Genomic DNA, 22,213 nt, shown 5'->3' with positions numbered 1-22,213 from the left:
AAGGTTTAATCAGTTCCACTTGCGAAGAAGTGTTTACTTGTGCTATTAGCTTACATGTTGATTGTTGTTTCGAGGCGCTAGAGTCTACTTTCTCATCATCCTCGAGTGCTTTACTTGCACTTGTGTCTCATAGACTCTATTTTAATCAGGGGAGATTATGTCGAATTTGAATAACTGTTTTCCATCTCTTTACATTACAAAGCGATCATATATTTTATGTATAGAATGGTTTTCATCGTACATTCTTGTTCGGATTGTACTTATGTATTTTTCCTCTAAATATGTTTTATTGATCTGAAAAACTGATCGGATCAGATTTTGTGTCGATTGTGTTTTGACTATCATGCGTTATTTCACATCAGTTAGATTTGACAAGAACTCCCTAATTTGCTAAACAGTTTGTGTTCACTGTTTGTTGATTAGAGACATGCTAATAGCTTCCTCATCTAGAAATCAAGCCTGGCGCCTTACTCTATCAGAACGTTTCAAAAGCAAAAATGTGTGTATATATATATATATATATAGAGAGAGAGAGAGAGAGAGAGAGGAACAATCGGTTCATTGGAAACTAGTCAAAGATGATCGTACTTTTTGTCCTGAATCGACCAACAAGAATGATCCAGTCTGTTAAATATTTCTTTATCCACATTTTGTTGAATTGGTTGCACTAATGTTTCTTTGGTTGATGGTTGGGGAAGAATGAAGTATCGTGCGATAATTTGGAAGCATAGATAGTTTTAAGAGAAAACTTCGAAATCCAGTATATTTTCTGTTCTACCATTACATTGAGGGCTAGCTGTTTACACAAGGTGATAGCCGCTCTAGTGTACTCCCACGTTGCGACTGCCTTAACCCTAAGAGAAAAAAAGGATACCTAGCTGAGGTGGTAAAGATGGGAAGGACTTGGATTCGATTCCCCGTTAGAAAGTCGAAGCATTTAGAAACGAGATTTTCACTTCTGGCGAATGGTCTTGATGTTCACTCAGCCTACCCCAATAGTACGAGATTAGTTCTTTGGGGGTAAATATGGGTATCTCTCTTTCCCACGTACAGTAGTGCCGAGGTTACAGGTAAAGGCTCTGTAAAGGGAGCCTTTACCTTCCATTCCTCCAAGGGCATTTATGGTCCCTGGCCTCCGGAGAGGCCTGGTGCAGGTCTTTCTAGTTGACGCCCATGGGTGACCTACGCGCCTGGGTGTGTGATTATTAGGCTTCGGATGTTTTAAGACCTAAAAGGTTGCCCAAATATGCTGGCATATTGCTCTTAAAAATTGCTAATATGACGCAAAAAAAAAAAAAAAAAAGAAACTTAAACACATCTACTTCCAACGAATGATTCTTGCCACTAGTTCTTTTATACTGAAGATGACATCCATTATACAAAGGTATTGCATTACTTCCGTTAATTTCCTTACTAGATCTTTCAACTGAATTTCACTAGTCTCTATATCAATTGTTAAACTGTGGTCAGTACTGAATATAATTTAATTAATATTGTAGTCTAGCATAACGGTGACAAACCTATGAAAATCGTATTAGTTATCGGATTTTCCGCCGTGAGTACAAATATTTAATTGAATATTTAAAAAATACATACCTCTTATTCTCCATTCATCTTGGCATTTTTGTGTCTAGCAGTGTCGCTATGCTGCTGGACATTAAAACGCTTTATAGCAGTTACTTCAACTTCGCACACTTTTTAGAAGAGAATTTTTCTTCGGTAGAGAAACATTTCTCCCCAAACTCTTTAATGCTATTTCTTAATTTAACACTTTCACTAAACTTTCTTTAGGTATTCTTACATCAGCTCTATCTCTGTTAATGTAACTATGAAGCCTTGAAAATTGTCGCTGTTTAAATGTTTAAAGAATGTGAGGGGTAATTTAGATAAGATAAGATAATACCCATCTCCCATTATCTCGGAAACCACAGATCCGGAAGAGGGTATTGTTTATTGTAATATTTTATTATTTTTGTTACATGAAGTACACAAAAGTTGATATCCTATCGCATAATTATAAAACACAGGGAAAGCACAAATAAAGAAGTGTCCGGAAAACAACGTAAGTTTAAACCTAATTTAACACTTGAGTGATTTAGGAACTGAACAGAGAAAGAATTGCCTGAAATGAATTTTAGAAACATTATGCTAATAAACGGAACTTAAAAAAATCAAAAAGAAAAAGAAAACAGGAGGCTTCTTGAACATGCTAAGGAGGTCCATCGGATACTACGGAAACGTGACTTCCCAAAGTGTAGGCCGCCACAGTAGTCATCCTCAGTCCCTGCATACCACGCCCGACATCTCAAATGAATAGGCTATTAACATTATGTTATCAAAACAGGCAATTTAAATAGAATATGACGGTTCGTTATTTATATGCTGTAAACTATAAGTATAATCTACGTACCTAATAGCTCTAGACTTCAACAAAGTTATATTGTCTAGGTTACCTTACGCACAATTCCGTCACTAACTACCATGTATCAGTTCTTATCTCTTTCAATTTATTTCTCCACATTCCCTTAATAATGTTTAATAATTTGGCAATTCTTCCCGGGTACATCCACTCTCCTTTCAATAACTTGACAACAGTATACAACTGAATTTCGTTATCAATTTTCCTCCTATCCTCCTCATTCATACATTTCTCTCTTATTTCCCTTGTCTCTAAACAATCTTTTATAAGATGTGCCCATCCCGTTTCTTTAGAAGATTATAAACATGTCCCTGTTCTGTCTGTATGCTTTATTTTCGTGTACTCCCATTAATCACAATATTATTCCCCTCATTTCAATTTTTGTTATATTATCTACATTTGTCCTCACTCTCCCAATCGCATTACGAAATTCCGCTAGCGACCTATTATTTTTACACTGTGAAGCAATTTGTTGTTTTTCAATATCCTTGACCCCTAGGATTTTTTTTTATATACACACATTCTTTGCTGCTTTGAGCAATCCCTTTTCCAGTAGTATCCTATTCCTATCTTTTCCAAAATGTTGCTTACCTCATCCATCCAGTATCCTTGGTTCTGGTATTTTATTTGGTGCTGTTAGGCTATCCGTAACACTTCGCCACCTGATCCCATCTTCAGTGTTAACCAATACTTACTTGTTTAACTATATCTCCCTGCAGACTTATATTATTGCACATCATTCTTACACCACAAGTGGTATACAGTTGGGTAGTCCCATTATTAGTTTAGCAAATTTACTTGTGATTACCTCAAGAGTAGAAACTTTTTCTTCAACTCCCCAGATCTCTGCTCCGGACAATACCTTTGTTTTAAATACTGCATTAAATACATTTGTATGCATCTTATACTCAGTGTTTGACATCTTTTTGCCCAACATGTTAATAGCTGATAATGCACTCATACCCTTTAGTTTTGCTCTTTTTATTTGTTCTGACCATTTTCTATTTCTTCATATACCCGGGTACTCAGTTTTCTTAACAACTTCTAATTTAGCCTCACCCATCCACCATTTTTCATTCTTTGATTTATAGCCTTTTTTTTTTTGCATACCATTGTTTTCTGTGTATTCGTTTTTAAAGTCCAATGTTTGCAGTAATTTACCACTTCACTTATACTACCCTGCATACTGGCAGGAGTCATTGTGCGTAGGGAAAGATAATTTAGGCACTACCCTGAAGTGGTCACGAGTCACAACTGTTAAGGCAGATAAGAAGATAAGCCCTATGATATTTCCTTCTCTTAACAAGGACGATATTCGAGTGGACGTAAATATCCGGACTGCAAGTCTTACTCTACATATATCTGCATTTAACATACAACACATCACACTATCAACCATCACAGAAACACACATAGGGTCGGCGTCAGGAAAGGCATCCAGACGTAATCCACGTTAGTGCCGAACCCAGATAATTTGAAAAGGGCCAAGAAAGAAGACTTTAGTTTATGGTGGATTTAATCCAGAAGCCCTAATAGAAGAGTGTAAGACCTTGTCCCAGCCCTTCGAAGAATTATCTTGGCGGAGAAATGGGTGTATAAAGTTGAAAATCGAAGGCACCTTAAAGCTTGAATACCTTGTGACATCGAAGGCAAGATCTGACCAAGATAATTAGGACATGGGGGACAAGAGAGGTAATGTTAGTAAATGTTAATAATTCCAAATTGAAATCACGATTCCATTATCGCCGTCCACCTCTGCAGGGAAACTACACTAAGACTAGTTTGGGCTGTTCGTAATTCTCTTCTGTGTGGTTTCAGTTTTAAATTGCATTGTATGAGAGTGGTTATTTACCCGTATCCGTATGTGTGTGACATTTTTTTATAACATGGCATGTATTTCTACAACCATTCCTGCCCCCAGTTTGAAAGTAAATGTAATAGAATGCACAGTATTATCATAACGTGTTTAGTGTCTTCATGTTAGTGCTGTCGGGTACGTTCGTAGAACATATTCCGCCCACTTGCTTAATGCAGCAGAATAACCAATAAAGAGCTGACTGGACGCGGTTGCGTGCCACTCCAAATTGTTGGAAGGCTTGTGATATTCAGAACTACTACCCGCGTCCTTTTATTATTCATGGAATCATCTCTAAACAAAAGTAGCTTCGGACAGACTTAACAATTGGTCACGGAGCTTTTTATACGAAAAAGAGGCGTGTTTGATATCGATTATCGAGTGCAGTTTAAAAACCAACATAAATTTTGAAATAGTCTTACTCTCGTTTGACATCAAGCCCATTCCCACGTTAATAATTTCTGCTTCTGATCATATGAAGATGTGTCATTACTGTTATGTCGATGGCTGTCTGTGCTGCCATGCCGACGACTCCAGCGGCAGTTCGAAATTTTCTTCGCAGTTCTGGTCCCCGTAGGAGAAACTGATCCCTGATTTCGAAGGAGATATAAGAGAGATACTCAGTGTTAAAATTTTAAATTTTAAAATATCAATTTACTATTTTTGTAAACTTATCATTTCCAGTCCCACTCCTGGGCCTTTCCTATCCCATCGTCGCCATAAGGCCTATCTGTGTCGGTGCGACGTAAAGCCAGTAACAAAAAAAAAAAGTAAATTAGAAATTGCAGTGGAGATTTCCAGCAGAGGCTGAGTGCTCATTGGGGAAGTCGTTCATAGTATTATGGCAGCTTAGGCTTCCCCGGTCATCGAGATTGATCGTGTCCATTCTTTGAAATGGCATCGCGGCCGTTGGAAGACGTTTGGGCATCGAGGGCCAGCCGATGTATATAAATTGAAATTCTTTCGTGGAAACGGCTTTTTAAAGCCAAATAATTGTAGTATCGCTGTATTCCTCTAGCAGTGGTATTCCCGGCTAATTCGTGTGTGAGATTTTCTGTTGTCTATGCTTAGTCATTTCAGGAACATATATAGTCCATCACAAAGTATTAAACTGTACTTCTCGTTGCTTTTCCTCTTTTTTCCTAGAGTTTATTTACTTTGATTATGCTACTTTTAGTACATATATGGGTTATAAATGCCTGATTTTCAAACTAGCACATCATAGAGTGACTTCGGAATGAGAGATATATTTGATTTCAGTTAGAAACTAAATTCTTGGATTGCCTTTTCCCTCGTAGATACTGCCTTATGAAGCCAACATTCTCAGAAAATTAGTACCCGTAGGGCGCATAGTATCCTTGGAAAATTGTTGCAATGAATAGCTCTTTATTACACTTTATTTATTTTACGATATCGTGCTAACCACACATACCCTGCAATCTCGGTCGTTTTCATCTTCTGAGGCCATTACACATGTTCAGTACACGCCCGTCTAGAGAATAATTTGTGTTAATGATACCGATAGTTAGTACACTTTATATTTGGCCGTAATTCAAGCTCCCAGTTTATCGACTTTACCAGTCATTAACTAAAAATTGCGGTAACTTGCCACCTTTCCTGTGGTTCCGGTCGGCACCAGAGTTGCATGCATATCCGCACATTACAGCGATTGTCGACCTGATTGATTTTTACTAAAGGCTCACATGCAAATGAACAGCTTATATTTGGGGTGCCAAAATGCAAATAATGGACATCTTTATAACTTTAAAAATGTTATTTGAACATGAGTGCGTCTCTAAAATGTGGAATTCGATCATAAAATGCAAATTAGCCTATCATAAAATATTTAAAAACGTTCAGTACAGCCTCAGTATGCCGCAGGGAAATTCTCATTTCCTTCAAAGAAATCACGGCTACTTGTATTAAATAATTAATTATGCAGTTGAAGGGACATTAATATTGAGGACATCATCCTTGTAATAAATGTTGACCAAGGTTGGTCGGACTAGAAAATCTAAAGGAAGAGCCTGTCAAAAGCAAAGGAAGCGATACTATGCGCAGTTAGGGCTCCATAATTTGTCACCTGTTTTTTTTTTTCTATTGATTTTACGTCGCACCGATTCAGACAGATGTCGACGATGGGAAGGAACCGATCGTGGCCTTAATTAGTACGGTCCTACCATTTATCTAGCGTGAAAAAGGGAAACCACGCAAAGCCATCATCAGGACCTGCTAACAGCTACATGGGCGGAACCGCACAGCCAACTCGTTCGGCATCGTTCTTTAAAGATTTGAATGGAGTAACTTTTCATTTTATTGCTGCTAGTGGACGTTTTTTAAACATACATCCGTGATTATCCTATTGTGTTTTGATGACCCATTTTCTTGAAAACTTTTTTTGTAGCTATTAGAAAATGTAGCCTATCTTTATTTTCATATTGAACAAAGCGTCACCTAAAAACGGAGGATGATTTTTACTATTGATCTTTTTGAGGTGTTGGTCTTCTCAAGTTTGTTGATAAAAAGTAATATCTGTTTCATTAATCTTTCTCTTGTCCCAGTACTCTCCTCTTCATAGGCATACAATGCTCCACTTTACCAACCACTACGCAAACGCAAAGGGTTGGAATGAGGAGGGGCATCCGGCAGTAGAACATAGTCAAATCGACATGCGTGACAGTTCACACCTGCGACCCACCAGTGTGTGGGAAAAGCGTTAGAAGAAGAAGAAGCTAAATGTTAAGGATATGTTCATCAAGGAAAATTCAGACACCGTGTCACGGATGCTGAAAATCCGTGATAATCTCCTTATTCTCAGGATAATGTGAAATTTTAATCGAGGTAGATGGTTCTCTCATTGGCATACTTACCTACGTCGTTACGTAATGTTCCAGTCGTATTGATTCTAGCTGGGGGTAATGAGCATAGGACTTGGTCGGACGCCTGATCCTGAGGGTGAAGAAGGTTTATTGAAGCTGTTGTCGTGGCAGGAGGTTGAGTAAAAATAGCCGAACATAGAGCACAGCTTTATTTGGCTTCCACTTGAAGGTCTGGTGGCTTGCGGCGGCTGTTATTGCTGCTGCAGCTAGGGTGCAACACTGGACTTACTTCTGTAATTACCGGTTAAGGAACACAATACATTCGTGACATGGTGTGCTTTTAGTATTAATTTTGCTGGAAGGAACGCACAGCAACAATTTCATTGACCACCCAAGCACCTTTTCGTTTGAATAAAACGAAGATCGCATGTGAATCCACTACTACTACTACTACTACTACTACTACTACTACTACTACTACTACTACTACTACTACTACTACTGTCCGTGAAACTAAATTGAAGTAGATTATATGACATCAGAAAATTGCTAACACGACGAAAAAAATCTTCCTGATTTAGAGAACTGTCGTGAATTTAAAGTAAACAATTTATTTCTTCGAGTGGCGGTGCGTATATCTCCTAGTGCGCTGTGACTGCGTGTGTTTCAAAAGGAAGCTTGTAGTGGCGTCTTAACGGCATACTAGCACCATTGTCTTGAAGAGGTGTGACAGTTCAACGAATGAGTCCAGTGCTGCGCTGGAGTGAAACGCTTTGTATTTCACGATTGAGAAAGTCTAAAGAGTTTGAATATCGTTATAATTATATATTTCTTGCTCTTTTTCTATATGTTCAGTACTCAATTTTCTTAATGGCTCATACTTTAGGGGTTCCCTTTTGGAAGGAAAAATAGGAAGTTGTGAAGTAGAAGGACACTTATACAATCCTATTTTCAGTTAATTTTGTTGTTGGTGGTGATGTTGTTTTCGTTTCGCTGTTTATCAATGCAAATCTTAAATTTATCCTCTTCCAACTAGTGGTGCCTGGGGCATCCGTAGCTCTTATTGTAGTGAGGGTTTTCTGGCTATAAATAATGACAGCGCATGTGTCGTCACATGGCAGTAACGGCCGCACTTCACGATGATTGGTGTTACGGCTGCTGTTGTCCCTGTTGAAGAGCCGTGCGTAACACATGTAATTACTGTTCACCGCATGTCGCTCCTTACCATAGTCGATAAGCTTCGTTCGTGTGTTTCATGACCCGTCCGTGATGGGATTACGTCCTGCATACCAGGCGAACTGTAGTTTTCTTCTTTAGCATGAGTTGTTCCTCTTTACATCGACTATCGTCTCATTTCTCAAGCTAGATCAGTAGCTACAGATTAGTAGATACAGTTTGTGGTAAATTTTTCGGCTTGGGTATTTCTCCTAGTCTGACTGTCTGCCTTTCTTCCGTAACATGAAGTTGAACTTTTACCAACCAGACGGATTTCCTTTTTTATTCAGAGTACTACAGGAGAACGAACCCCGCGCGGCGGTCAATTCAATTTATATCATATTTGGTGTGCTGTTTGTTCTAAGTTAGACAGTACGGTCTATAGCTTGTGGAACTAAGAATAGTTGTATGAAGGGTCAGGAAAAAATAACTAGGCAGATATAGAAAGGTACCTACAAGTAAAACCTGGCGTTCGAAGCTGTAAAACTACAGTGGCTTTAATACTCGCCATCCCTCCAGCTCCTTGGCTGAATGGTCAACGTAGCGGCCTTTGCTTTAAAGGGTTTTGGGTGCGATTCCCGGCCAGGCCGGATTTTCTATCCGTGTATGGTTAATTGATCTGTTTTGGCGACTGGGTGTTTGTATTCGTTTTAATACATACTTTTTCATATGGCCTACTGTAGACCTACATACAAGACATCACCCTACCAATTACCTCAGAGACCCCCAGCAGTAAATATATATTCCTCCACATAGGCTTGGTATCGGAAAGGACATTCGACCGTAAGAGAGGGCCGAAACCGCATGTAGTGCCAACTTCTAACAATTGGTAAGAGATTAGGAATTAAACGAAGACTCGCCATTAATTAATGTCAGTTTTTTTCTTGGTACTGTCTGCATTTAAGGAAGCCACACATTATCTAATGCTCGATTTTGAAAGAAAGCACTGATGGGCTAAAGGCCGAAAGAGAGGAAATATGTTCTGTCGTAAAATTTGCGTTTGATCGCAGTCGTCCTTTTCTCTTCAATTGGATTTAGAGGTGATGATCTATTTCAGAAGAGATAATAGTCATAGAAGGAATTAATCTGAGCGGAAATGTAAGGAAATAGAAATGTAAATGTTCTCGATAGTCTCAGTGTTCATTTCTAGTTAAAAGGCACATTTCATCTGTGGTTTCTCCGTTAAACACAACTTTTTAAAGCCCGTGAACGACACTCTCTTAGTCATGCTGATACACTTGATGCCGGCTTTTAGTAAGCATAATGAATGAGAACAGGTAGAGCGAGAAAGGACAATTTTCGCTAGCACTCGAATAATACAGCTGACTTTTGCTTGGCTAGGCGATGATAAGAGAGATAATGGTGTTCGGCATTTTGTTTCCTTTCCAACTCGATTCTCGAAATATATGCTTCGTGGGTTTGTCTAGCCTTAAAAGTAGCGGAAAAAAATAATATTTGCATATAACGAGAACGAGTGATCCTACGACACAATACCTTTCGGTTTTGCTGACTAGAGGAAAGATTTGACTCGCCAATGGACTTTCTGTGTACCTTTGTTAACTGTATGGGGCATTGACCATCTTAACCCCCGTTTCATCAATCTTTGACGTGTTTGTATCATTGCACATTTTAACTGAGTTTGTAACACATACTCATGAACATACTTGATGTTAGTTACGCGTAAAAAGAAAAGTCAGTTATTAGGTTTTACATTCTGATTAGACGTGTCTGTTGACATGTATTACACTTAAATTTAAGAAACAAGTTATAACTATTATTTCGCAAGTATCTCTTGCCTTTCAATCTTTCGCACACTTGGCGGCGTTGCTTGAGTAATAGAATCGTTGTCTTAAGTATCAGGCTCGTAGTATATATATTATTGTATTTGTACTCAAACTTGTCTTAGAAAGATTTTCGCTGAGAAGACTACAGAAAAATAAAATGCCTATTGTTAAGCGAATCTAGCTGAACACTGAGTATAAAGATCCGGTTTTATCGTTGCATAAAAGGTAAAAGTGATAACCTAATGTTCATAATGTCGATGTTATTTCAAGAATTGATTCGCTTGTAATGACGGAAATAGTTGAACAGATCCCTTCGTTGCTGAACCCTAAAGTAGTATATTTTGTGGCTAATTAGCAATTATCGTGGTTGTGTACATACAGCTACTCTTACTGCAGCCCAGCACGATGTACCAGGCAGGAGTCGTCTAATGTTGAGCATTTGAAGCTTAGGTTACTGATCGCGATTGTAAGCTCGCTCGAAAATACCTGAGATTGATTGCTGAGATATGCTTTGCCACAAATGAAACTATTTAATATGTCTTTTTTTTTTAGATACGGTAATTCTTTGGTGTGTTTTCTCGTAAGATTTTTAAATTCTGTAATGTAATTACAGAGCATTCGCTTTTGTTGAGCATTGATTGTAGTCTGATTAGGTGGAAACACTACTTTTTCGGTAAACATTTTGATGATGATGATGATGATGATTATAATGATGTGATGGTGAAAGCCAAATAAATGTCTGCCTACTTTCGGTTTACATGTTGAGAAATTTTCATCCTCTTTCAGTACAAATGCCAGTGTTCTTGACAGCATGCTTCGAACATTTTACAGTCATTCTTTCAAAACCTATAATTCCAGAAAAATGTTTATCTTGTTTATATAACGAGAACAATGTTCTTCTTCTACTACCGCTTTTCCCCACCTTGGTCAACCTATATCACACATTTGAGCTTTGTTCTGTTTTACTGTCTAATGGCCTTGATGCAAACTCTGTGTTGAAGGTCGTATGCACTATTGCATGTTTCTAATTATTAATTATTATTATGTTATTATGTTTACGTCCCACTAACTCTCTTTACGGTTTTCGGAGACGCCAAAGTACCGGAATTTTGTCCCGCAGGAGTTATGCTGCGTGCCAGTAAATCTGCCGACACGGGACTGACGTATGTGAGCACCTTCAAATACCACTAGACTGTGGCAGGATCGAACCTACAAACTTGGACTAGGAAAGCCATAGCCTTAACCGTCTGAGCCACTCAGCCCAGCTTTGCATGTTTCTGTGGTGGTTGGTAGTGCAGTGTCTTGTAGGTGTATGAAGAGGAGTGCATGGAGACACATACACAATCCCGAACCAGAGGAATTTAACTGAAGCGACTAAAATCCCTGACCTGGCCGGGAACCGAACCCACGATCCTTTGAACCGAAGACCTTGAGGCTGATTATTCGGCCAAAGAGAATAATCCCATCCAGTATAGAGCTTATGGTAATATTGTCTGTCCATACTGCTAGCTGGCGTGTTTATGAAAGGAAAAACACGGTTAAATTCAAGCGAACTGTATTTTCTCCATTTTAGAAGGAAGTCTACAGAAAATACCACCATGTTGTAACGCATTGCGTTCACTGCCTACCCGATACAAAACAGTCACAGAAACTAATAATGCCAATGGAACAAATCAGTTACCTGAACACTGTCCTTGAATTGCATGTGTTATGTCGCTCTTAAAAGTTCACATAGCTACTGGTAGCTCGTGACTTCTGTTTATTACCCCCTGGTCATACTTTGGAGTTCTCTTTCTTGGAGGTTGGTTATATATAATTATAATATGTAAATGACTTCAACGGAAATCCTGTCGCTTGAAGGAATAGTTGCCTACCGGAACAAAGTCATTGTGTCCAAGTTCCATAATGCTGCTATATACCATAATTCCATCATAAATACCTCGTAAGGAATGATATGTAATATTATTATACATTCTGATTACTTTGAGATTGTAAAGAAAATCTAATAGAATTAAGTCTGCTATTCGATTATAAATCTCGTAAAGGAAATAAAATAATTTATTGGTCTAATGTTCAGTGTTGTATTGTTGCATGTTGTGATCGAGTGGATAGCACAGTTGGTCGTTAAAGGGATATAAATACCACCAAGAAATATTTACGGAAAATTAAGTTGAAATTTAGCCTTGAATTTTTCTGGAGAAAATTATACGTGTTAACTGTATATTTTTCCCCAGAATATACTCATATACATGTGTCTGTACGACTTCAATGTAAGAAGTGAATGATGAATCGTATTTATTTACTGAGGCGCATGCATTTGGTTCATTATGGCTGACAGGTCGCGGTGACTTGGTTGTTTAGTGCATTACAATTATGTGATGAAATTGAGTGATTTTAACCGGATAAGACAAAAGTTCATTATGATACGACATCATTCAATTTTTATTTAACTGGTTTTAGGCTATCAGTACGTAAACCACCTCATCATCGAAAAATTCAAACAGAATTACTACATTCTGCTAGTTCCTTATGCGATTACATTGTTCTCAATATAAGCATCCGTATCTAGTGGCCGAGCACCCAAGGCTAGTAGGCCTAAAGGGCTACACTAGCCTAGCCCAGTACCATCTATATTTTCCTCCTTTCCTTCGTGTAGTAACGGACTCGTGGTACCCTCTGCTTGATCAATGCTGTGGCCAACTTAAACTAAAATGAAATTTCCTCATAAAACTTACATCTATCGCCCTCTTAATTGCACGTTTGGTGCAACACATACATTACTTCATTTGAACTGAGTAGTAGTTTTTCTCACGGAAAATAGGGGTGTGATAGATGAGAGACACCGTCGCTAGTTTCTCGTTTAGATGGTCGAGTTCCGACCGATACATGTGGACAATTTGAAGAGAAAATTCACATCGCCATGATTCGGATTCCACGTAAAACGGGAGGTTTCGAGGCTGTGATAACGAGATCAGCATTTGCGTAGTAATACAGTCTTACTCTGATTCTTGAGGAAAGTGACCATTGTTAATGTGTGTTTATTGGTGGGGGCATGATAGCCCAGTGACATTGTCCCTAACTTATCCACAATACATTCCCACTTGGAATTCGCGCCAAATATGTGTGCAATTTTTAAATTGGAAAGTCCCTTTAGTTCCGATTCTACGTTAGGCTGTAACTCCCATAGCTTGTAATAGTAAAATTATCACGTTAAATTGTAGACTAACAAGCGAAATGTCTGCGCGATTCGGGTCACGTAGGTGTGAGGTAGGTGTGTGTTTGAATTCAAGATGTGGTGGGTTCGAATCCCACCGTCGGCAGTCCTGAAGATCGTTTTCCATTGTTTCATAATTTTACACCAGGTTGTACCTTAAGTAAGACCACGTCCGCTACCTTCGCACTTCTAGTCCATTCGAATGTTGTATAATGCATGTTTATTTCGAACAAGCACAGCTTGTGGAGACTGTTAAATTGTATCTGCATAACGCAGAACTTAATAGTGTAATGAGGATTATGTTTGGTTATGGAAGTTGAGGTATATGTCTCAATTTATATAGATTTACTTCTTTTGAAATCGGTGGTAGTTTCTCATGCTGAAAAAAGAATGTAATAGACAAATGGCATCGTCACTCAGCTCAGCGTCAGTACTCCGAAGGCTGTAATCTGTAAGAAAATGGTTATTTATTTATTTATTTATTTATTTATTTTATTCATTTTATTTATTTATTTATTTATTTATTTATTTATTTTATTCATTTTATTTATTTATTTATTTATTTATTTATTTATTTATTTATTTATTTATTTATTTATTTATTTATTTATTTATTTATTTATTTATTTATTTATTTATTTATTTATTTATTTATTTATTGCTAGCATACAACGTTATGCCTACAAATTACAATCGACCAAACTCACAAAAATTCCTAAACTTAAAATCTAAATTGTCCAACCACTTAAGTCTCATTTCCAGCCCACACAAAATCTTCCAAAGGCCCCAAGTATGATTTCCTTGGACATTCAGCGGCGATATGGTCTGCTTTTCCTCACTTGCAGTCGCACTCAAGGAACATCTCGTACTCCACCATTATTGAGTTTTTTTTAACTTTGCTATGCTTATTGTCCATAACTACGTGGAAGAAAAGTTAGTGTATAGTAAAATAAACTGATCTCTGTTGTTGCAGGCCAAACTACTGGAATCGTCGCATGCTTGGCTCGGCGCTTCTACGTCGTCAATTGCCAGTAAGTAGCCTACTTGCTCTGTATCTTCTGTCAGCTCTAGAGCTTTGGCCTCTAGTGGATCTGACAAACTTGTATATACATATATTCAGAAGTGAAATGTACCAAATGCATTACTACTGACATCAATAATGATGTTTTTCGTTTTGTGTTCCGTAATAACATTGATCGTAATATTATTTTCATTACATTGAGTGAGAATGATGTTGAGTTTTTAATTTATAGTTCTATCACAGGCTTATTCCCCCTTTTCTTCTTTATTTAATCCATTTGAATAAATGACTTAACAATCATGATGTGATTTTCAAAAACATTATATCATGTCTAGTTGAATGGTCACTCAGTGCAGGGCAGTGCTTTTTCGCTTACTTTATTCTAGTCATAGATATTAATTATTGGAATGAGCTAAACTTTCAACATGTTACTGTAGTATTTTCCAGTAATAAAATGCATGCTATAATGCGATTTTTACAAATTGCTTCTATTAGTAGTAGTATTTTGTTTGTATAGTTTGATACTAAATAGTGTTAATGAATTTTGACTGTCATTTTGATGTTGTAGTGCGAAGTGTGTGAATACTATTCCTGATTTTTAAACAGTTTTCCTCTTCTGTTTTAACTTACTCATGGCCTTCGATTTTTTCCCCTTTCCTCAAGTTACTGCATTATATAGTTTGATATTAGTACCTCATCCGAATCCTTGCAATCTACCTTCCATTTACATCATTTTAGTAGAAGCCCACCAGATATTAAAAGGCATGGTTAATTTTTATTGGCAAATGCAGTCTCATATCAAAGCTAGCCATTTTAGAAAATAAATTATAGAATTTTCCTCATGGTCTTAAAGTGATATGTAGCATGTGCAACCAAAGGTTCATCCATTCGTTCATTTTAACGCGCCAGCAACAAACAGGAATTACTGGCAACGCCTCCTGCTGAGCATTGGCAGCGGTTGACTAAAGCAGCTCCCTGCCGACCGTCTGTTTTCAATAAAATTATAACTGCATCCGTCGTTTCACACTAAAAACAAACGGCTGTTTTTCAGAATTGAAATTAGTGTGAAGTTAGTCAAGTGTAGAAATTAAGGATAAACCAGCTTTTGTATCTGTTGCCCTTTTTTATGGAGCGAGTCAGCTGACTAGTGTCAGACAGAATTTGAGGAACACTTTCATAGCATCAAAGTGTAAATAAGGAACATTTACTAAATGTTTAATACTATAAAGGAAAATTTAATCGAAGACGGAACAAACTGGTTTACGAAAAATTTCGTGCCATACGAGCTCGTGTGTGATGGACTGAAAGCAATCTTTGAACACCATCTGTACATGCTTTTAAGATCGATGTATCACTTTAACTACTATATTATAGTTGTAAATGTCCTTCATTCGTTTTTTATACTTTGAATTTGCACACTCTTGTAATATCCAGCATAATCGCGGTTAAGTTGTAAGTCAGACTATGCTAATGCAAACCAGCAGCCTGGACTGGTCGGCTACCGCCTACCGCCAGATCTTTCAAAAGAAAATGGAAGACCCTGTACTATACAATTATTTTTAATCCTCAAACCAAATTACTTAATGTAATAATATTTCAGTCAGAATTACTTTCCATTTTTTGTGACAGGAAGTGATCCTTGGTAATTTATGCCCGTGGTTTTAGAACAGTACGCTGGCACTTATTTTCCCCCTTAATATGTTGCATTTGTGCTGATCCCTTAGAATGTGTTCTTCTGATCTTAATGACAGGTTATCAATGATGAATACAAGAAACACGTGACCTCGTTTGGACATTGCATGGAACACCATTGAAAAGAAGACTCAACTGTGATGAACATGACAGCGTTGATAACATGTTTCTGTCAGTGAAAGAACTTTGAAGAACGTGCAAGAATAAAAAGAAACAAAGACTGACTGTGTTGGACACCAACAGCAAATCACTGTATTCTTAGATCATCCCTCTTAGTGCATGTTTTGCAAAAACAAAAAGCAAAAGCCAAAACAAAAAGCAAGCTTGGGAATGAGGTGCTATATTGCAAAGTTTGTGCCTGCTGAATTGCATGTGTGTGTGTATAACATATGGAAGCAACTTAACATGAAAGTTTTTGTTAAAATCGGAATTATGAATGAATTATGAACAACATTTCACTTACTCATTTCTTATCTTAAGCTTCAGACTTGAATAATTGATAACGAAAAGAAGTAATAGATTAATTTTCAATATGAGGCCTTTTTTCTTTTCATTTTTACTCAAGCCTCGATTAGCTAAATTAATGGCCTTGAAGCCAAGCTCAGCTTTGCAATAACTTTAGTGTGTAATTCTTGGGAATGTAGCTGAGTAGAACGTAGCACATTGCTGACTGTCATGGGTTCTTAATTTCAGAGCCCAATCTGGCGCCTAAGAGCTCTAGTTATTCTTCTTCTCTCTCCACTTCTTCTCTGGACCAAGCTCAACAGTTGCAAGCTCCCTTCTTGCAGCCTCATGCATGGAAAGCCTTGCAGATGTCGAAAAGTGCTAACTCTAAGTGGACGCAAGATGATCTGTTAGCTGCCATAGAACTGGTAAAGCAAGGAACACCGATAAAACCTGCTGCGGAGAAGTGCAACATCCCAGTGATGACGCTATGGAGGCGTACAAGAGCCCTTGGCGTCGTCAGTAGTCGCGCCTCATGCAATTATCGCTACGGGCCAGATGTGGCCACAATTCGCGAATCTACATCTACCATCAAGCTAGAAAGGATTGATGATCTGTCTTAGTAACATATGATGCATCTCATGTATTTTAAAAATATTATTATTATCATTATTATTACTACTACTACTACTACTACTACTACTTTTATGAATTCGTTGATGGCTTATTCTCATTCAATTTATTTTGCTTTTTCTTATTTTGTTTTTTGTAGTAAGCTGCTCTTTTTAAGTTTTATTTAGAAAGTAGAATTAGTGTTTGTTTTGTTTTGTATTTCTTAGATTACCCCGCACTCCTGAAACTGAAAGCGCCCACCTGGACGCAGGCTCAGCTGAAGGAAGCTATTCATGCGGTAGTAACGCAGAAGATGCGATTCACCCAGGCATCAACGCGTTATGGCATTCCTAAGGGCACGCTCTATGATAATATTCTTGGCAAATCTAAACGTATGGTGGTATTGGAAGAAGCAGGTCTGACACCTTGGGAGGAGAGTGCTGTGCTAGAATTCTGTTGTGAGATTTCCATACAACCATACAACCGTAGGACCAAAAAATCTCTGCAATCCATTTTGGCATTTGTAGAGAAATTGAGAAGGGCTCGGGACCCAGAGTTCAAATTTACTGGCCTTGCAGGCTTCCGGTGGTGGTGGGCATTCTGCAAGAAGCACAGCATTGTGTCCTTGTACTTTGACCGCAGTGAGGATTCCTAGTGCTACTCCCAGCCCATTGTAAAAGGCTGTGTTGGGTTTTCTTAACATTATTTTTATTTTTACTACCCGCCTGTTTATGATTAAAGTGAGTTCTTCGTTCTCAGGAAATCTTGCATGTTTGTTGTCAGTATCTTGGCTTTAGTTTACTTTCTGTTGTAATTTTTTATTGACTTCATTTAAATTATAATTTTATGTGCATAACACAGCTTTTGCCTGTTCATGTGTTCTTAAATTTATTTTTTGCTGATGTTAAGATTATGTTTCTAAAACTAATGCACATTCATGTTAGCTTGTGTAATGCAGTTGAGTACATATATGTGAGATTCAAGATTAAAGATACTCTACCTACTGAAAAGACTGTGAATACTCTGTTACAAAGAAACCTGGATGCTGATATTGTTATGGTGCTGAGGGATGTTTTAAAGCTTTGCAAAATTGCTGATGAAAATAATGTCCTCATTAGGAGCTGACATGAAGGGTTATTATTACTAAATAATTTTATAGCTGAAATTACATGTGTCATCAATTTGACCGCTCTGTGGAGTGTAGGTTATTAACTGTGTATAGAGGATGACATAACCTTTTACTATAAGAAACTGAGTCTTACACTGTACTCCAGTCACTAAAGCAATATATTTTGATACTTAGATCTTGCTCAACATGCTCGTGAAGGAGTATGTCCACATTCTGAATTAAAACGTCTTCCACTTTGTTTTAAAAAATAAACTTGTTTACAATTGGTTTGTGTTTAGGTAATGGTGAGGACTAGAGGGTAGAATTGTTATCCTTTTTGGATTGATAATTCATCAAGGATGAAGCACACATGATCTTAGGCAATTCAAACATATTTTTATAAGTGCTGGTAGCATCTATTCTGTATAAAATTGAGTGCCATGTGGTCTGCATCAGATAAGGTAAACAACTAATCTCTCCTCTGTCCCACTTGTAGACACAGAATGCAAATAATATAAACTGTTAAAGTAAGCTTGAGGAAAAAGTAGTGAATGCCGTGTGATTTGAACAGTATAAGTGTGAAATGAACTCCTAATTTTATTTCCTTATTGAGACTTTAGACGTAAATAAAGCATGCTTCTCTTTATTCTGAGATTTCAAGAGACTCAATTTTCCTACTTATTTATTGCTTAATCTCAGTATTTATTGTTTATTAACACCTGCAAATAATGGTTAGCATTACATTGAGAATGACTACACAGGTCTTAAAACATTGCAGTCAAATTGTATTTCGTCAGTGGAGTTGCTTCTTTCTTTCTTTATTTATTTATTTATTGATTGATTGATTTAAAAAATGTATGTTCATCTGTACCATTGGATCATTGGGTCAACTAAGTAGGTTGACATTCATTCCAAGCAATGACTCATTTTAAGTTGCATTTTCATACAAGAGAGGTTAGTAGTGAATGTTTTTAAAATGAAGTGAGGGTGATAGTGAAAGTAGTAATTGGAGTTAATTCACAAAATACATTCTGAAGAAAAATGTGACATTAATCCCAAGTACTATAGAAGAAGCTTTTATCAGTTTTCTTTTAACTGAGTATGAAATGCTCTTTTGTGAGCGTACAGGATGTGGAGTTTTATTTTATTTTGCTTTTTTCCCCTTAACCTCTCACTTCAGCCTTACTGTTAAGGAATAGATTGTTAACATTAATGGAGTAAAATATTGACCTTATTAATGATAATTCATTTTCTTTTGAAATTCACATGTGTGTTGTTTCAATGTACAGAAGAATATACATGTTTAAGTACGGTATCTAGTTAGTTAATTCATTTTTAGTTTAAAACAGAAGATACGGAAGTACTGTATTGATTGCCGTTCATGGCCTGTGTCTCCTTGATGTACATGGTGCCTGATTTATTTGGAGACGAATGCAGTTAATGACAAGCAAACAAGAATTGGAAAATGTCAAGTAATATTAAATCTACTTAGTTGTGAATTATTTCTAATGAGTATTTGGTTTGAAATATGTGTCCTAGAATACCTACTGTATGGGTCATTTTAATGATGAACCATTTGTAGTATCCTTCCATGACATAATTGTGGTTACATTTTTCTAATAATTCTGTTAGTTCTTCCATTAGTTTGTAATGATTAAATATAAGTGTTGAGTGTTCTATCAGTCCATTCCAAAGTAAAGTTTCTCTATTAATTTTTTATATGATGAATTTGTTAGATTAGCTTTTCTTTACAAATAAATTGATACCATAAATACTCATGTTGTAACTTTTGTTGTTTGTTTATTTATTTATGCATATGAGTATGTGAATTGCGTGTGATGCTACATGCAGCTGTCAAGAATATGGTAAACCAAGCGATTAAGAAGAAGTATTACAATTCATTTTTTTAAAATATGATCAAGAATCAGAACTATGTGGTAACCTTATGTAATACATAGGTTTATAACCTGAAACAGGATGATGTGGGTAAGTGCAGTCAGCATGGCATAGGAATTAGCTCAGTGGATGAATTATTGGCAAAGCTAACTTGTTTTCAGATTCTGTTTTCAAAGTGTAATACCTTGAATTGATTAATATTCATTTCATAAAGCATAAATTAAAATAATTCCGTAAAGTCTCTGAACATCTTATTTAAACTTTCTTAAAATATATGTTATCAAAATGAGCCAACATTATTTGTCCAATTTTTGTTTTTGTTTAGGGTAGGGGTATAACTTCTGGTAATGCATGAATCTCTGTTGCTACTTTCAGACTAACCAATATGCTATAAAACTATTCTTTGAATAACTTTCTTGTTAATTCTCAATGTTTAATGTAGTTTGTTTTTATCTGTGTGCGAAGTGTATTATCTTAACTCAAATTATTGATGAGCAGTGTATGATGCTGATGCCAAAGAACATGGCGTATGCTTGCTAAGGGAAAGGCAGAAAGCACTGCTGCATGCACTGTAGTGAACCGAATACTTATCCACACACAAAATTTAGATTCCTTGCCATTTGTATTAAATAAGTATCCATTACAGAACATTTGTTATCAGAAGACCATTTTGTTTAGATATGTTATAAGACATTGATCATAAACATCACATACCTGTGAAGTATTTTCGTGAGAATTAAGTTACGTGCTTTTATTATCACAAATATCAGATCGAACTGAACAGAAGCATGAATTTAACGAGATCTTAAAAGAACATTAATCTGAAAAGGAAAATTAAAGCAGTGTGTATTTTATAAAATCGGTTGAATCATTTAATTGTATCAAATAACTCTGTAGACGGAGTAAATAGAGGAAGGTAAGCTATTGATACACTCCAAAATCTGATCATATTGTTAATGTGCCCATGAAATCTTCTAAATTATTTATGAATGTTTTATTTTGAATGTTATTGGTAGGATTAAAGAAGGAATTTATGTATAAATTCTCAACTGCAGTGTGGAATGTGGCATGAATTACAGGTTATGTAAGTAGCAGTGTTGTTTCTGTATAAACTGAATCATTTTTATATTTTTCATGGGAGGTGCTTTGTTAAAAACTGAAGAGTGTTTTTCTGCTAAAATCTGGTATCATTTCAGAAATATCTTATGGGCTTATAAGAACCGTTCACTTATTTTTTATTGCTGACAACTATGAACAATATGCATAGTTTTATCTGACGTAACGAAATCCTTTTCAAATAACTTTAATATACTGTATATACAGTATATTTTTATTATTTTTAATGCACATTTTATTATACTTTTCTGTATTCAATTTACAAACGTCTACTAAGTTCCTCCACGGCCTTCTCTTTGCAGCTAGCACAGTGATTGCTTCTGCATCTCTCACCTTGAAATCATTAGTCTGAATCTAACTATGCATCGCACCTAGGAGTAATTGCCATAACAAACGGTCGAATATTTTATGTTTGTCGCAATGTTATCAAATAATAATAAAAAAAATGGCTTTAATTAGATGTTTATTTACAAGATATACAAACTTCAAATGAAAACTATTGCAATATAGGCCTATCTTTACTCAGTGTCAAACTGTTGGTTATCGTCCTCTTAGTCGCCATCTTCGCCTTCCTCTACAGTTTCGTCGCTATCATTTTCATCTGGAGGTAAAGACTGTGTGTTTGCGACCATTAGGCTGATTTCCTCTTGCGAAAATGGGACACTTTTCTTATGATGCCTGGGTCTGTTACGACTTAAATATGGGCCTGAACTTCGTAACAATCTGTGCAGTATATCTCTCTTACAATCCATACATGAAAATTTACCAGCAAAATTTACCCTGTATTGCCGTATGTGCTTGTTGCTGGCCTCAGCTGCCTCCTCCGACAACTGGCTTATAGGTAGAATTGCATTCCGCGCCATGCAGTAAAACTTTGTGACAAAGGATGTCAGCCATACAAGTCTGTGTACATTTTTGCAGTTTTACGGGCAAAGGTATCAAGTTTCTAAGTAAAAATGTTGTTGCCACTTGAAATCACTTCCAGGATTACTTTGAATCGCTTAATTAAATCCACATT

General features: G+C 36.7%; 1 protein-coding gene across 5 annotated transcripts in view; it reads left to right on the top strand.

Moving 5' to 3' along the window:
- Positions 1-22,213, top strand: part of LOC136856820 (protein bric-a-brac 1) — a 1,345,352-nt gene that overhangs the window by 1,205,045 nt on the left and 118,094 nt on the right. For all 5 annotated transcript variants that reach the window (XM_067134959.2, XM_067134961.2, XM_067134956.2 and 2 more), the window contains one exon: positions 14,280-14,337. In XM_067134959.2, coding sequence (XP_066991060.2) covers positions 14,280-14,337 — 58 coding nt within the window. The remainder of the gene's footprint in view (positions 1-14,279; positions 14,338-22,213) is intronic.

The sequence above is a fragment of the Anabrus simplex genome, chromosome 1 (assembly GCF_040414725.1).
Source record: "Anabrus simplex isolate iqAnaSimp1 chromosome 1, ASM4041472v1, whole genome shotgun sequence".
In the NCBI taxonomy this organism is placed as follows: domain Eukaryota; kingdom Metazoa; phylum Arthropoda; class Insecta; order Orthoptera; family Tettigoniidae; genus Anabrus; species Anabrus simplex.
Note: the sequence above shows the minus strand (reverse complement) of the source record. Positions and strands in the feature narration are given on the sequence as shown.